The sequence below is a fragment of the Zalophus californianus genome, chromosome 8 (assembly GCF_009762305.2).
Source record: "Zalophus californianus isolate mZalCal1 chromosome 8, mZalCal1.pri.v2, whole genome shotgun sequence".
Taxonomy (NCBI): Eukaryota; Metazoa; Chordata; class Mammalia; order Carnivora; family Otariidae; genus Zalophus; species Zalophus californianus.
The window spans coordinates 77,517,378-77,532,950 of NC_045602.1; the positions used below are offsets into that span (position 1 = coordinate 77,517,378).

Below are 15,573 nucleotides of genomic sequence, written 5' to 3' on the forward strand. Positions count from 1 at the left end.
TGATTTTTACTTTTTGTTTTTAAAGATTTTATTTATTTGAGAGAGCGAGAATGAGAGAGAGAGAGCACGAGAGGGGGGAGGGTCAGAGGGAGAAGCAGACTCCCCACCGAGCAGGGCGTCCGATGTGGGACTCGATCCCGGGACTCCAGGATCATGACCTGAGCCGAAGGCAGTCGCTTAACCAACTGAGCCACCCAGGTGCCCCTTGATTTTTACTCTTGACATTACTTTTGATGTTCTGATAGAATGACTCCTCTCTCCTCGGTGCTCTGCTGCACCCTCCTGGGCAGTTTCTCCCACCTCACCCTTCAGGGACGGGCAGGGAAAATCAGTGTTTGGGATGGGAAAGAGTCCCTGTACTTCCACCCAGGCTCACACCTGCAGCAGGTGCGGGGCGGCGCGCGGAACCATCCTGAGACCTAAGCTTGACCCTGCCCTGCACTCCGCGGGCACGCCTGGGGCGCTGCCGCCCCACTCCACAAGGATACGAGCTCCTACAAGAGTCCTGCTGCCCTTCAGGATAATGTGTACACAGCTGTTTGAAAAATTTAAAACAGAAAAAACTTGTTGTGAAATATTTATTCTGCACTAAGAGGAAACACACATAACTTCTTTCAGAAAACGGCATCATCTGGCGCATCCACCAGCGGGGTGCTATCCTGTGCCAGCCACTGCGGTACAAAGAGGTGTAAGGAAGGGGCTCTGGCCTCCGCAAGCTCAGTCTCCAGGGGCTCCCGAGGCATGAGGTTGGGCACCTACCCACAGTTATCCTGGCACAAGTGCCCCGTCTTGTCATCCTCCTTTCCCATCCCTGCCCAACACAGTCCTTCCACCTTAGCACATCCCCGCCTGACGGCCCCTCCTGCCCCGTGTAAGCCCTGTCTACAGCGAGGACAGCCTGCTCTACTCCCACTTTGTGTCTGTTTCATCTCACCTCCAGAAAGAACTGAAGCCTGCTCACCACGGTGGTTCCACTTCTCTCTCCCCCACCCCTGGGGTTCTCGCCAAGCCCCCAGAAGCTGCATGTTCCTTGGCTGTGTCAAGGCAGCAGATACGGCACTGACATGCTAAGCCCCCTTCTTCTCGAAGCCCAAGCTAGCCGTTCATTCCCCATCTCCAGGGCCACTTTGCACCTACCCCAGGATTCTGATGTTCCTCAGGGGTGCTGGCCCCTTATCCCCTGTCCTTGTCTCCGCTCCACCAGCTCTCACCCTTGAGTATGTGGCTAATCCCTTTCTTATATGCTCTGTAGTCTGCTGACTCGATGCCCATGTTCAGGGCCCATCTCCAAGCTCTCCACCTTTTGGCCTGCCTCGGAAGCCCCTACAGCAGTGTGTCTGATATCACCTCTACATGGTAGGGCCATTATTTGTACAACTGTCCCGACCCTGCCCTAGCCACCCCTTGTATGACACCTTCTCTGACTCTCCCCCCTGCTCCCAAGAAGTGAGCTGGGAACTGTCCATGGTGGGACAGGCCGTACTCGGCCTTGTGGTGCTTGCTCGCCCGGGTGCCTGTCCTGGGGGAGCATGCGCTGCATCCCTCTGTGGCTCTCCTTTAGTGGGATGTGTTTCACTGGGCCCAGTAGCTGCAGAAACACTTAGTAAATGTTGGAATGCAACACGGGAAGTCAAGAAAAGTCAGAAAAAGACCTTATGGACTAATGCCTGAAGTAAAAAGAGAAGATGGGGGGGGGTAGGAGGTGACCAAGAATAGCATAGGGCATGTGTAACTAGAGAACTTTTCTATTTGCCTTTCAATAACCCCTTGGATTTGTTGTCTTTTAAAGTCATGACATTATTCCAAGAGAATTTTCTCAGCATCTCCTAAGGGCACAGGGCACCATGCTATAAGGGGTGCTGCCTGGGGGCAGAGTGATCTCTCCACATGGATTCCCAGCGAGGAGCAGGCTCGCATAGCCCTGAGTGAGAGATGCTTTAGCCCGCTGGGAAGCCTAGGAAGTGAAGCACTGCTAACAGAGGGTTTGGAGGCTAGAGGTCTCAGCCAGATCAATTATCAGTGAAGGGTGGAGAAGGGAGAAAAGAAAGCAGGGGTAGAGGAAGTGTATTAGACTGATTCTTAATGGTTTCATGTAGCAATTTTGTGCATATAGTGGAGCCCTGTAGAACTTTCTAGTAAGGCTGGTGGAGAGAGCAGAGAGGTTACAGGATGTGGGACCAGGGTAAGATATTCCTTGGCTGGAAAAGCACAAAATAATTATGCAGATGTGGGCCTCGGAGAGAGTACACACTTTTCCCAGTGGCAAAGCCATCTAGCTGTATGATAGGGAGCGCTGCCCTAAGGCACTGGGCTCCCGGAGACATTGGCTGGCCTTCTTGGATGGGCCTGGGGAGGAAACAGAGGCCCGCAGCATTCTGCTTTCCAAACATTTTCTACTCCAGACCATTTGCCTGGCATTTCTCACATTCCTCCCCTCGTGAGCTGTGGCGCCAAACTCACATGGGGTTGGATCTGGTCTTTTTCTCCTCCATCCCAAAGGAGTGATGCCAGCATGTTCCTCAGGGGCCACTCGGTGGTGACACTGTCACAGCCAGCTATCTGGTCTTGAAGGCTGTGTCCGGCTGATGTCCCCTCTTTCCTGTACCACGTGTTGTTACTCACAGCAGCAGAGCTTATGCTGACTTTACTGGGCCGCAGACAACCCTATGAAACTGGCTCCCTGGGAACCCTGTCTCCCCAAAGCTGAAAACCTCACTCTGTGGTGGGGGTGATGGTTGTTTAATACAGAACGGCCCAGATCACCAAGAAGCCAAGGACCAGCGTCCAGCTGAAAGCTGAGAGGGGAATCTAAGGAACAAAAAACATCCAGCCTGGACACCGGGACTACTGAGAGATTCATTCATGATCTCTTGAATGACCAGGGATTTAGGTTTGTATTTTATCACAGGCAAAACATAGCATTAAAAAGGGCCAGAAAAGTCTCACGGCAAATAAGGGGCTACAGGTTTTAACACAGAAAGCGTCTTTTTCCAGTGAAAATGTAAAAGGTGCCATGCTTTATGTACACCGCACCTGGATTTCCAAGTTCTTTTCCTCTTTCACCTTACTGAGGGCTTCAATCACCCACTCGTCATTTAAATTCCCCTTTACCCCAAACGATCGTTTGTTCAACTGTGATTTTCCCTTTGGCACAAAGTGTCTTAAGTGTGAGTTCACTCTAACACCGTAGATGAATCAGTGCTCCACTGGTCCTCTCTTGACCCCCAACCCCTATAATTAGGCCGCTCCCTTGGCTTGTCTCTGTTGTCTTCTATTTTGGGTCCTAAGTATCTCTGGCGAGGACCTCTATCTTATTTTAGTAGCCTGTGCTACTGTCATGATTTACTGTAGGCCAAGTCTGACAAACAAGGTAAAGAAACTAGTGAATAAAATAATGAAACCTTCACACAGGCTGTTTATGTAAAAGATGTGGGTCAAATTGAAGGAAGACTGAATTTTTACAAAAATGATTATTACACTGTAAATGTATGGAGAACTAGTCAGCTAAAAAATGGCTGAGTTAATGATTTCATAAAGAAGTATTTCTTTGGATGATTCACCACTCCAGACAGATCTTCCCCCCATTTTGTACACTGGGAAGTGGTGTGGTCTACCAGCTCTGGGAAAAGAGCCCTCATGTGAACTGTCTACTGGTTTCTCTGGTGTAAACACTCCCCCCACGGGCCAAACAAACAACTTTCACCAATGGCAGACTATTGAACAATGGGCTTTGGCTGGCTGGTACAAGTGGGCTCCAGCAGACCACAGATGCCAGGCCTCCTTTCAAAGCAATATGCCCCGTGGTTTTCCTGCCCAGAGTGGGGCACCATGGTTTCTAAATTCCCATACTTACAGCTGCCGGGTTTGTGAACTGGCACGGAATCCCACTCTGGTGGTGGAGAGTCTTTTTCACCTTCTGAGCTACTGGTGTTGCCTAGTTCTTGACTATTTGGGAGGAATTTTGCTAGGGCAGGTGGCCTGTTATCCACTAACTTATTTGTACCTGCACAAAAATCAGGAAAAAAAAATCATTAATGGAGGATAATTCCTTTCTTTCAGGTCTGTTTTTTTTTTTTTTTTTTAAAGATTTATCCATTTATTTTGAGAGAGTGAGAATGAGAGAGAGAGTACATGAGATGGGGGAGGGTTAGAGGGAGAAGCAGGCTCCCGCTGAGCAGGGAGCCCGATGCGGGACTCGATCCCAGGACTCCAGGATCATGACCTGAGCCGAAGGCAGTCGCTTAACCAACTGAGCCACCCAGGCGCCCTTTCAGGTCTGTTTCAATGAACCTTCTACTGAGGATGAGAACACCACTATAGCCTTTTATAGGACTGATAACTACTAATTGATTACTGGTAACTCACAACTAATAATTACTAATACAATGAATCATGAAAATATCCATATGGTGAAATGAAAATACCTTTTGTTTTCTGGGAATTTCGTGATTTGGATCCACTTGTCAATGCAGTTGGAAGAGGAATCTTGGTTGGGAGATTTCTGCGTTGTTTACTTTCCAATGGGGGGGTATAAGGGAGCTCTAAAGAACTGAAAGACAATCATGGATGGAAAATTCAAATTTATGCCTTTGTTTGGAGCAGAGAGTAGAAGTCACTGATCATACTATAATTTCCACTGCTTATGTTTTTCTAATCCGGCTTCCTCAGACATTATGTAGTCACGGTCCTAACTTAACACTGACTGCTTTCCAAATGTTTCCAAGACTGTTCAGGAGACACTCAGCACTTGCAGATTTATGCTTTGCTATTCTGAGTGCTGACAAGGAACTGAGGTCCATTATTTGATACTATGGAATGGGTGGGAACACCTACCTCACATGGTATGTATAAAGCCTTTAGCACAAACATGCTGCTTTGGGGGCTGCTAAATGCAGTCATTTTGCTTGTGAATGAGTCTCTTCCAGCATCTGGACTACTAGCGGGATTCTTAATGTGGAGATTCTGAAAGGCCTCAGACTTAAAATGTCCAAGGGTCTGCACATTTGTCTCACAGAAACCATGAAATGAACCAGGGCTAAGTTCCTGGGTTGCTTTTAAAAATCCACTGGCCCACTGCAGGGCAGCAGGACTGAGCGATTTGCCTAAGCTCTAGGGTGAGTAGGGTGATATGAATCTTCTTCTTTATTCTTAAACTCAAGGTTAACCCTGGGCAAAAATTTAAGTATTATTTTTATTTATTTAGAGTTTATATGTGTTCTAATAGATTTAGAGGTAAGCTTAACATAATAAACATGTATAAGAAGAACTAATTAGCTCTGAACTTCCTGTCCAAGGCAAAATGGGAGGCATGCTGGGCTCTTTTAAGTTTCCACAGCCTGATGAAGAAAACATTAAAATTTGCTGGGAGAGAAGCAATTTCTAAGAGAAATGGACACATGACCGACAGAAGGTAGCAGTGTGAAGCAGTGTAACTATCTGGGCCATAAGGACATTCTTTACAAATTTGCTTCTGTAATGGCCACCAAGATCAAGTCATAGGCTTGGGAAGGCCTCTGACAGGAGCTAAGCTAACACGGTCCAAGAAGGGCATTTTCCGGTGAAGGCTGAGACATAGCTGAGAGAAACTGGTGGCCCCTTGCGAGAATTCTTCCAAAAATCATCAGTGATCTCCACCATTCTCCTGGTGATGGCCAGAAAGCTGTCGGTTCAAGGCTGAGCAGACAGCTTGCTTTTCATTAAAAATCTGACAAAGTTTACTGGCTGACATAGATGTTCTAAAACGGGTGTGTCTCCAACACACCACTCTGGCCTCCCCGAGCCTATCCTTCAGGTTATTTTTTATGCACCACATCATCTTCCTTCTGTTGCTACTCCAACTTCTCACTCCTAGAAGGCAGCCAATTTCTGCTAGGTTCTGGGACAGGGACAGCACACTGTACTAATTCACACCAGATCTCAAAGGTCAGAATGGTTCAAACCTTCTAGATGATAGACTAATACGTAAATATTATTAATGATATAAATAAACACATTTTATTTTATTTATTTTTTTTAAAGATTTATTTATTTGACAGAGAGAGACACAGCGAGAGAGGGAACACAAGCAGGGGAAGCAGGAGAGGGAGAAGCAGGCCTCCTGCGGAGCAGGGAGCCTGACATGGGGCTCGATCCCAGGACCCTAGGATCACAACCTGAGCCGAAGGCAGACGCTTAACAACTGAGCCACCTAGGCGCCCCTAAATAAACACATTTTAAAATAGGCTATTTACAAATATTTATATGGTAGTTGGTTAAAGGTCATTTTCTTTTCTTTTGTTTCTCTATTTCACATATTTTCTATAATAAATAGATATTATATTCAGAATTAGTAAAAGAGCTAACCAAAAACCCAAAGGGCGCTGTTAACCCAAATAAGTAGAATTTTTGGCAGGTTAACAAACCAACATGAAAGAATTCACTGTATACGGGCAAGAGTATTAATGCTACAGTTTTATAAATCTTCCATGTCCTTCTATTTCTGATTGACAGTGTTATTTAAAAACTCCATTTAAGGTGCGCCTGGGTGGCTCAGTCGTTAAGCATCTGCCTTCGGCTCAGGTCATGATCCCAGGATCCTGGGATCAAGCCCCGCATCAGGCTCTCTGCTCAGCAGGAAGCCTGCTTCTCCCTCTCCCACTCCCCCCGCTTGTGTTCCCTCTCTTGCTGTGTCTCTCTCTGTCAAATAAATAAATAAAATCTTTAAAAAAAAAACAACTCTATTTAAAAAACGACGACAACAAAGGCTCCCATGAAACAGACACCTAGCCCTCTGGAGGTGGGTGTGCAGTTATTTTTAAGTCATTTATAAGTATGGGGGGTGGGGGCTATTTATACAAAGCATAACTCTGTGCCACCGTAAAATCAGTTGGTTTTTTAAGAAGAAAGGTGTCAGACAACTATTTTATTTTTGCTGATTCATACTTTCCAAAATTAAGCTAGATGATCTTTATCAAGAAACCTTTTTTAAAGGCTTCTGAATAAAATAGGTAAGAGCCTATTTAATTTAAATGATTCTTTCTAGAAGGGAAAAACCTTTGGTTTTTCCGATCTGGTGGTTCAGATGCCAGGCTTTATTTTTGCTCATGTAATACACAGTCTATGCCCCTGTCTGGGGAATGGGGAAGGCAGAGAGCTGAAGCCAAGGTGAGGGCTTTCCCAGTGCTCACAGGTCTGGAAGCCAGGGTGTGAAATGTGGTGCCCACGGCCCTGAGCTGAGTGTGCTGTTAGAGCAGAGTAGTAGAGAGTACAATTATTCTATGAGGACTTCTTTCCCCCCCCATTTTAGATTATTACATTTAAGTCATGTAGTCATGTAAAGTGTTGATAAATAAGCAGACAACTTCTATGGTGTCGAAGCTGGCCAGATGGACTGACCAGGTCTCTGCCATTGCAACACTATGCTCCACACTCCCAGGAAATGATTTTTTGAAACGAACTTGTGGGAGTATGGTAGGATGTGGCTGCACAGGCAGAGACCATGACTGAGACAGTGCTCTGGCTTTATCAACACCTATTTATAAGAAAACAGGTTCCTCAGCATTTAAGGATTGGGTCTTGTAGCCTAGAGATAACATAACATCCCAATAATATTGACAATATTTAAAGACTAATTTTTGACAAAGCAAATGTGAACGAAGCCCACAGATTTTATTAATCTTAGAATATCAGTGTTTTGGCTTACTAATATATGGAACAGACATTTATTCCCAATCACATAAAGCTTTCAAAAGAAGATGATAATACATATATGCCTTATTAGTGGTATCTCTTTTTAAGAGTGTATCTATACCCTTCAGATTGTAGAACCACAGAGTAACCCACAGCATTTCTAGGGTGACAGGAGTTTTGGGTACCACTAATATTAGGACTGGCAGTGATTTTACCTGAGTGACAGACTGTCATAACTCAGTGTAGACAGGGAGTGGCTCTTTTCAGAGAGGTCACGTTTCTGGTTATTAAAAAAGCCAGTCTTTGTATGATCTCCCTCACACATGGAATTTAAGAAACAAAACAGGATCATAGGGGAAGAGAGGGAAAAATAAGACAAAATCAGAGAGGGAGACAAACTGTAAGAGACTCTTAGTAAACAAACTGAGGGCTGCTGGTAGGGGGAATGGGGTAACTGGGTGATGGACATTAAGGAGGGCACTGGGTATTACATGAGACTGATGAATCACTGAACTCTACCTCTGAAACTAATAATACATTATATGTTAATTAACTGAATTTAAATAAAAAGGAGAATATATGGTCTACTCCTTGTGAAAACAAAAACAAAAAAGTCTTTGTTTAACTCCGTATTTGAGTGATGTACTAATGAATTCTGACTCTTTTAATACTTTCATCCAACTGAGTTTGGGAAAACACAAAACAAGATTGTTGAGTTTTTTTAACAATTTTTTTTTTTAAGATTTTTATTTATTTGAGAGAGAGAGAGACAATGAGAGCGAGAGAGCACGTGAGAGGGGGGAGGGTCAGAGGGAGAAGCAGGCTCCCCGCTGAGCGGGGAGCCTGATGCGGGACTCGATCCAGGGACTCCAGGATCATGACCTGAGCCGAAGGCAGTCGCTTAACGGACTGAGCCACCCAGGCGCCCAAGATTGGTGAGTTTAAAGAGATTAGATTAAGGAGAGCAGAAGAGTAAGGTTGCATATGGATTTCTCCAGTTACAAAAGACAATTTTAAAAGACAACTCAGAGGACACTACTTAAACCGTCTTGCTGGTAACGGTTTTTTCTCTTAACTATGTAGCAAAGGACACAGGTTATCCTTGTAACTGTCCCTTGACAGAGAGCCAGCAGGGAACGGGCTCTTGTAGCTTTCTGTTAACCAGAGAACTCGAAATCCATACAGTTGGTGGCATTCAAGGAAATCTTTTATAAAATGTTCAAAATCAAATCTGCTAATGGTCAACTTATTTTATAAAAAAAGTCAATACTGTAGAAGAGGAAAAGGGATGAGGGTAAAAATGAACATGTAGTATTTGTATAAAAAATAGTTTGTCTCTGAGCTCAGGCATCGAGGCTAATACACAGTGCAGAATGGGTAAAAGGCCCCTGTGGAATGGTTTTGCTATAGTAATTCTGCTAATGGTCAATTTATTTCATAAAAATTTGGAATATAACAGAAGTCAGTGGAAAAGAGATGAAGGTAAGAATTAACATGTACTATCTATTTTAAAAAATTATGTCTGACAGCTCAGGCATCAAGGCTAATCATGCAGATTTGGCAAAAGTCACCTATGGAATGGTTTTGTTACGATAATTTTTAGAAGGTTGGTATTTAAATGTGTGATAAGAATTACAGCATGATTGTCTATTCTCACAAGATCTCCATGAAAACTATGTTTTTTCATAATTTGTATTTTTTAGCCCCATTTACTTAAGAATATCTGATTAATCACCTAAGCCTGAAAAAGACCTAGAAGAATAATCCCTAATCACTAGAGTATTATTCCAGTCCTGGGGTGCCAGAATGTTGTTAGCACTAATTAGTGCCTTAGGTTGATTTCTCTCAGGAGAGATCCAAGTGTATCAACCATTACTCCACTTGACATTGATTCTAGCTGGGTCAGATTGTTCTCAACAAACTGTGGGATTGGATCCAGTAACAATTTGCACACAGGAGTGAATTTTAGGTATAAATATTCCATTAGTAATTAATGACTGCCATATGCTGTATTAGTTCATAAATTCAGGGACGAGGTTTCATTTCACTATAGTTAACACCTAATTTCTCAGGAGCTGTTGGTCCTATGGAAGACACTGCCTGTGCCTGAGTTAAGCCGTCTAGGGAAAGACTCCAGTTTACTGGTGTTTCTGGAAAGCTCACGTATTAGTCCCAGAATCAGAGTAAAACTGACCTTCCAAAAATGTAAGGCCAATTCTAAAAACAATGCTTTCCTTTAGTAATTTACACCCAATTCCTTCAACTTCCTAGGTCAATGTTCACTTATCACACAAGAAGGTAAATATCAGCTTACATGCTGATGGCCATTTTATACGATCAACTATGAAGGGCATAGACAATGTTAAAACTAAAATAAGCTTATTTGGTAGATCTAAGGTTTAATGAAAGTAACCTTAGTTAATGACCTAACAGTTCAACTCCTTCATTTACTTGAGGAAACATTCTACGGCAAGCCTTCCCTGTGGGGCCTACCAGAATCCTGTTCCATGGTGACTGGAATGGAGTTATTTCCTAGTTAATTCTTGTTGATAGAGGATATCTGCCTTTTTTTTTTTTTTTAATGAGAGAGAGAGAAAGGAAGAAGGGGAGGGGCATAGGGAGAGGGAGGGAAAGAATCTCCAGCAGACTTCCTGCTGAGCGCAGAGCCCGACTCCCGGCTTGATCCCAGGACCCTGAGATCATGACCTGAGCCGACACCAAGAGTCGGACGCTTGACTGACTGAGCCACCCAGGTGCCTCTGCCCTGTGCATTTTTCAGGTAAGAATAAATTTTTTCAAGTTTTATGGCACGGAAGTCTAGAACCCAATTGCAGCTCTGGGTTAGTGAACAGATTCGGAGCTCTTTTTGAGAAAAGTTATGCTCCTACCTGTGGTTAAACCATCAAGGTCACCTTTGTATAGAACTGAAATGGCTCTCTGCCTGGGAACAAATTACCAACCTAAAATTTCATCCTAAATTTTCATAACAAGTCATTAACTCTGCCTTTTCCATGTCTGACAGCAGCATGTGGTCCCCAGTCAACACTAGGCATTAGAAAAGACCCAAGAGGAACACAATGCAGTCATGGCTTTTGCTGCAGAAATCCCATAGTAACCAACTCACCACAAAAACATGACCTCATTTCACCAGTCATTTCTTATGGATACCTGATTTCTCTGCATACATTTATTTTTCTTACCTGGGTTTCACATCTGTTGGGATTTCTTTCTTTAAGAGTTTTTTGCTTTTTTGCTTCACTTGAGACATTTCATTTTCATGTTTTTCAGGCATGGCTTGTTTTCCCTTTTGCTTTTCTGTATCCTGTAAAAAAATGTATACTTAATTGCTGAAAGGATTCATAAAAATGAGTGATACAGTCCTAGATGAAGGCAGAGACACAAAACCAAAGACGTAGCAGATACAACACGTTATGTTGAAAAACAATAAACTCCTTTCTATCTTTACTGTAGTTCTGTCAATTTTTTAGCCTTTGATTTATAATTATGTTTGGGCGAGCCTGAATTATAAAGAATGTTATTTTATTTTATTTATCCTGATGGCCTGCCTGGGGTGGGTGGTGGCAGCAGCAGCACCAAATTGGCAGCTTCTCATTTTTAAGCACCGGGTGAGAAAACCTTGCTCATTTTTATAAGAAAAGTCAGCTTGGAGTACGATATAAAGTCCTATACTTCTGGCAATGTTGCTAATCCTAAGTACAGGTAAAATCCAGGGCAAGAAAGCAGTGCAGGCAGCAGTAAAGTGTTCACACCTGTTCACGAAGTGTTCCCGAGCGACACTGTGACTATGAAAGTGTTACGGTGGGTTTAATGCTATCCATTCACTGTCAACGAGAGGGGCTTCGTTATTCATTCACTCGCTCAACTGACACTTACTGGTCACCCACTTGGTGCTAGGCAATGGGGGCCCACGGGGCCCCAGCCCTTTCCCCGAGGACTCATGTGAAGTCTAGCAGGAGGCAGACGCATACGATGGCTGGGGATGAACTTGTACCCTGGTGGAGAACTGTTCACGGGCTCTGACCAGAGAAGGATTGTCTTACCTGGCTTGAGTGTGGAGCCTGCACTGAGGTCACACCTAAGCTGCACCTGAGAGCTGTGCTATGTCACTGGTCTGCCCACTCTGGTTCCTGGTCCCTGACCAGGTTAAGTACAGAAGCCGCACTTAGGCATGTTTATAGTAAGTCCACACTGTTGGGGCATCCAAGCATGAGACCAGTGCCCCTGTCTCTCAAACAGGGCATAGATCTGTTCAGGTCTTACTGAACTCGCTGGGGAGTTGCATGTGGAATGGGTGTGTACTACTTATGTGCGGTAGGACCACCTGTACGACAGACTGGAAAGAAAAAACACCCTGGTTCTTCATCACACATGGTTGGAGCAGCACCATGTGCAAGGATGCACTGAGGCTAATCAGGGGCACGGACGGGGGAAGGACATGCTCGGCAGAACGGCACAGCTGTGGCTATGGGAGGAGTTACTGGCACAAGGTAAATGAGACCTACCCAGCTTCACTATTTATGGACATTAAGGCAACTTGGGTTTTTTTTTTTTAAATTTTTTTATTATGTTAATCACCATACATCATTAGTTTTTGATGTAGTGTTCCGTAAGGCAACTTGGGTTTTAATAGGTCACATCAGGTCAATCTATTTGTCAGGAATAAATAACCAGAGAAAGGGCTAACCCACCCTCTTGCCCACACACCTTTTAAGACTGAGTTATTCAGGAAGTAGTTCTAGGACACTTGACTCATCAAGGACTTTGTATACCATGAGCTCTTTGAGGACAAGAAGATGGTCTTTTTATCCTCTGTTGTTTCCCAAGCACAAGGTCTGGCACTCAGGTGCTCAGTACCGAATTTTTTTTCATTTTAAGTTGCCTTAAAAAAGATTTTGAGTACAGCCGACACAAATGTTATGTTAAGGTTCAAGTGTACAGTACAGTGATTAGACACCTCTACATGTTATGCTGCACTCATCCAAGTGTAGCTCCCGTTGGTCCCCATACAATGCTACTGTGGTTTCATGGCCTACATTCCCTATGCTGTGCCCTTCATCCCTGGGACTTACTCAGTTCACAACTGGAAGCCTGAATCTCTCACTCCCCTTCACCCATTTTGCCCATTCCCCCTACCCACCTCCCCTCTGGCCACCACCAGTTTGTTCTCTGTATTTGTGGGTCTGATTCTGCTTTTTGTTTGTTTTGTTTTAGATTCCACACATGTGTGAAAGCAGGTGGTATTTGTCTTTCTCAGTTTGACTTTTTTCACCTGGTATAACCTCCTCCATCCATGCTATCACAAATAGCAGGAGCTCATCCCTTTTTAATGGCCGTGTAGTATTCCACTCGAGCCTTCCTTTTTGAATGAATGGGTAGAAGAAGGTTGGAAAAGCCATCTATGGGATAGTGACCTGTCGAGTCTGTTATCTAGTTAGGAAGAAAACACACACAACTGGCAAACAGATCAGTCACCAAGAAACAAAAGCACACAAACTATATGCAGGAGCACTGAGGAGGACAACTAAACACTGATCAGAAGGGAGGAGAGTGGGCATGGAGGCCACACGGAGTCTGTGCTGTGTCTGTAAGAAACAAATGGTGGGGAAGGAGATGGAAGGAGCAGGAGGAAGTGAACGGAGAGGGGAGAATGATGCCAGGGGGTGCACAGAGAATGGTGGCAGATGGGGTCAGCTGGAGAGAAGCGTTCGGAGAAAAGCCGGAAGGGCAGGAAAAGAAGTGAGGAAATGTGAAGAAAGCCTGCCCTGAAAATGCTTTCCAAATGCTTATTCGTATCATCGAAACTGCTGGGATTCCACTCAAAACCGAAGATGGCATTCTGCTTCTCTGAAGGAATCTGTTAGAAAGGATATAATACAGTACAGAAGTCCAGTACTATGCACTGTACTGAGGGCATACAGAGCACCCCACCAAATGTGAAGGACATGATGGGGAAGGGAGCTGACAAGAAAAATAAGTCACATGTAAATTTCATTAAAAAATTAACACATGCAGATGATGCTGTTAGATATCTTTAAGAAATGGTTCCTTAGGTCACTAGATTAGAACTGAAAAAGAAATTCGGGCCTATATTATTAAAGGCTATATTAGGATCATATTAAATTTGGAATACAGTTATCTAAAAATAAAAACGCCAAAATAGAACTATGCCCTCACTTTTCTGCACAGCACTTGTAACTCACACTCTCAGACCTGCTCACAACGGTAACTTTACCTACCATTTACCTAATGCCACTAAGTACCAGGCATTCTGCAATATTATCTGACACTGGTGACTACCCTGAGAGCGGAGAAAAGATTTTGAGAAGCGAGGCGGCTTTCTGGATGTAATGTGTGCTGAGCTGGGTCCCCAGTTCTGGGTGACTACTGATGTGCGGCGTCTTTCCCTGGGCCCCCTTCCCCTCCAGGACAGTCACGGCCCGAACTGTGGGAGGAGTGAGCAGCTACTGAAGGCTGGTGTACCAGGAGCGACAAGACAGGAAAAGTCCCATATAACGAAAACGGTCTAGGTCCTTCTCATCCTCTTTTAAGACTTAAAATTTGAAACAAATTTCATGAGCCAGAGTAGTTACTATTCCAGAGAATCCCTAAGTTTCAAGCCGTGTTTCCAATTTCTAACTACTGTACTTTACCAACATGCTTGCCGGTGGTGTTGCCTGGGGGAAATGAAGCCCTCCATCCTGGGGGCTGACTGTTCGGGCATGCCTGTGCACACGGGCAAGGACTCCCCAGAGCACACGCCTACGTAAAAGATAATTAAGCCTGATCTAGGAGACAGTGTCTTGAGCGCTGCGGGGGGCACCTCCTTCTCCCGTCTATGGGAGCCCGTCATACCTCCTTGAGGAGAGGCTCTGTGTCAGGGTTGGAGGTCTCTGTGGTGGTGGAGGAGCTGTCGTCATCAGCCAGAGAGTCTTTCAGATCATCTTCCTGTGGCTTTCCCTTTCCCTTCTTCTCCTTTTCTTCTTGCTTCTTAGGTGGTTTCACTTTGCGCTGAAGAGGTTTTCCTTTCCCTGGGGATGGAAATCAAAGTAAAGTAACTTCTTGCTGTTTTAAATAGCTCAGAAAACACAGCCATTATAACTTTTCTCCAAGAGGCTGGGCTCTTTCTCATTAGTGAACGTTTCTTTCTCTACTTTATTTCTTCTCTAATTAAAACTTTCCAAATCATGTTTGACTTTCTTTTATTATTAACATATAAGGTAGTATTTGTTTCAGGGGTACAGGTCTGTGATTCATCAGTCTTACACAATACACAGTGCTCACCACCAACTGTACCCTCCCCAGTGTCCATCACCCAGCCACATGTTTGACTTTTTGATGAGAATATGTGTAAAAATCAATTTTGTTGAGGCATAATTTATGTACAGTAAGATAAACCCATTTTAAGTGTACAGTTCAATGATTTTTGGCAAACTTAGTAGTTTTGACAAATCTACATCTGTCTTAGAATACGTTTTGATACCCCCGAGGATGATGTAGCTTTGAAAAATCACAGAAGAGAAAACCAGACATCCTTTCAAATCTGTTTGGAGATGGAAGCCTGAAGGTGACACAGGATGAGAAGCCCTCATACATCACCACTCAGTGGCCTGGGGGCAGAGCCATGCTGGCTGAGTCCAAATCTTGGCTCTCCCTAACCAGATGCACGCTCTTGGCCTCCCATCTGTAAGCTAGGAGAGACAACACCTCATAGGGTTGTAATAAGGAACTGCATAAAGCCCTCAGAGCAGTGGCCGGCGCATAAACCCCACGGAATGTTCTATATGGACAGAGTGAGACAGAGCTCTAGAAAGCCTACTATTTTAAAAGATGTGGATGCTCCCAAGACAAATGAGAAACCACTACTTCCCAGGCAGCATTCCATGT

At 44.3% G+C, this 15,573-nt stretch overlaps 1 protein-coding gene across 3 annotated transcripts in view; it reads right to left on the minus strand.

The window, feature by feature from the left end:
• The window catches only part of TMEM131 (transmembrane protein 131), a 228,844-nt gene that overhangs the window by 5,682 nt on the left and 207,589 nt on the right, over window positions 1-15,573 (minus strand). For all 3 annotated transcript variants that reach the window (XM_027621084.2, XM_027621085.2, XM_027621086.2), the window contains 4 exons: window positions 14,542-14,717; window positions 10,869-10,990; window positions 4,425-4,549; window positions 3,854-4,003 (listed from right to left, as the gene is read on the minus strand). In XM_027621084.2, the coding sequence (XP_027476885.1) occupies window positions 3,854-4,003; window positions 4,425-4,549; window positions 10,869-10,990; window positions 14,542-14,717 (573 nt within the window). The remainder of the gene's footprint in view (window positions 1-3,853; window positions 4,004-4,424; window positions 4,550-10,868; window positions 10,991-14,541; window positions 14,718-15,573) is intronic.